Raw genomic sequence first — 1,802 nt, 5'->3', positions numbered from 1 at the left:
TTTTTGTCACTTTCTATTATTTCTAGTTGGTGGATTTTTCAAAATCATTCTCTATATGTAATCGTATTTATGACTTTTCGAGTCAAGCCAAAACTAGCATACACCATAAAGGAGTAAGCATATGCTCTTCATTCCCTTCGGATGCTCCAACAAAAAGCTATCAAGAATATGCTCTTATAATACTCTCTTGGAACCATTTTTTCTTGTAATCTTGTCTGCCTATTATTGTGTTACATTCAATGTTCTTTATTGCAACCTTATCCATCGAATTCAAGTTTTTATTCGCTAACAATCCACTTATCCTGTTTGATTAGTAAACGTCAACACATGACAATATAAAAGTAAGTCGTCAAAACACGAGACAAAGAAAAAAGTTGGGAAGGGTTGGGAGAAGAGTAAGACTAATTAAAATGAGTTGTATTACGTAGATATGAATTCAAAACCTCATTGATTTTACTGCCTCTACATAAAAGACTAAGATCCCTGTACCAAAAGCATTTCACAATCATTTTACTTGTAGACATGATAATTGAATGATCTTAGTCCATAAATTATTCTTCCATGGGTTATGTATGAATATTGATAATTTTCATATTTTCTTATAATTGAGCTTTAAACATTATACGTAAACAGCTTAGAAAGGCCAATATTTGGATTAATGAGGGTAGAAGTGGAATTTGAAAGGCTGACTTGTGAGCCATTCAAAGCCACCCAATGTAAGTGAGATTCTCATTTGAACACAGATGTTCTTCTAACCAGAAGCCACCTATCAGCTCAGCCTCAGCTCCGCTTTCGTTTTCTACCTTCTAGGCTTCTACAGTTCTCGCCCTCTCTGTGTCTCTCTGCCATGAATAGTTGATTCGGAAGCAGCTATTGAAAATGGCGTTTCTTCTATCAAATCTCTCTCCCACTCTGCTTGTTCAAGCTAAGTCTAAAGAAAATCTAATTCACCAAACTTCCTCAACGAAATCCACTTCTGCTGCACCTCCTCTGCTAGCTTCCTCGCCTCTCACTAAACTCGAAACCCCACCCGTCCGCCGTGCTCAGGATAAGGACCTCCCAATTGCACAGGATAAGCACAAGGACGATTTCTACGTTAATGTCGGCCTTGCTGTCAGGACTCTTAGAGAAGACTTGCCCTTAATCTTCTGCAGGGACCTTAATTACGACATCTACAGGTATTTCCCAAAAACCTCAATTATTTTCTAAGGCTTTAGGGTTCTTTACTGATTTCGGAAAGATTGTGATTTTATTGGATTTTGTTGTTGTTGTTGTTGTTTCAGAGATGACATAACATTCATGGACCCACTGAATACCTTCACCGGAATTGACAGATATAAATTGATCTTCTGGGCCTTGCGTTTTCATAGCCGAATCCTGTTTCGGGAAATTTCCTTTGAGGTTTATAGGATATGGCAGCCTTCTGAGAATTTGATACTAATCAGATGGAACTTGAGAGGTGTTCCCAGGGTTCCATGGGAGGCAAAGGGCCAGTTTCAGGGAACTTCCAGGTATAAATTGGACAGGAATGGGAAAATTTATGAGCACAAAGTGGATAATTTGGCTTTTAATTTCCCACTGCAATTGAAACCGGCCGCGTCGGTGTTGGATTTGGTCACTGCCTGCCCGCCTAGTCCTAATCCGACATTCTTATGGGGACCAACAGAACCATACTCCTCTTCATGGTTGGACTTCTATCGGGCAGTGAGGGAGACTTTGTGTAATGAAGGTTATTTGCATATGCAAGATGGCTTGGTTACTAGTTCATAACAACACCGCATAATTGAGTATTCCTTTATATC

At 39.1% G+C, this 1,802-nt stretch overlaps 1 protein-coding gene across 1 annotated transcript; it reads left to right on the top strand.

The window, feature by feature from the left end:
* The first annotated feature begins 750 nt into the window (after window positions 1–750).
* LOC149005774 (uncharacterized) lies at window positions 751–1,802 on the top strand. Its single transcript, XM_089169375.1, has 2 exons — window positions 751–1,178; window positions 1,284–1,802. Exons 1-2 carry the CDS (start codon window positions 880–882, stop codon window positions 1,768–1,770), a joined length of 786 nt encoding a protein of 261 aa, XP_089025501.1. The 5' UTR covers window positions 751–879; the 3' UTR covers window positions 1,771–1,802.

Source organism: Hakea prostrata, chromosome 9, assembly GCF_041222555.1.
Source record: "Hakea prostrata isolate BN-2017 chromosome 9, UWA_Hpros_2, whole genome shotgun sequence".
NCBI lineage: Eukaryota > Viridiplantae > Streptophyta > Magnoliopsida > Proteales > Proteaceae > Hakea > Hakea prostrata.
The sequence above is the reverse complement of the archived record's forward strand: the minus strand, read 5'-3'. Positions and strand labels throughout refer to the sequence as shown.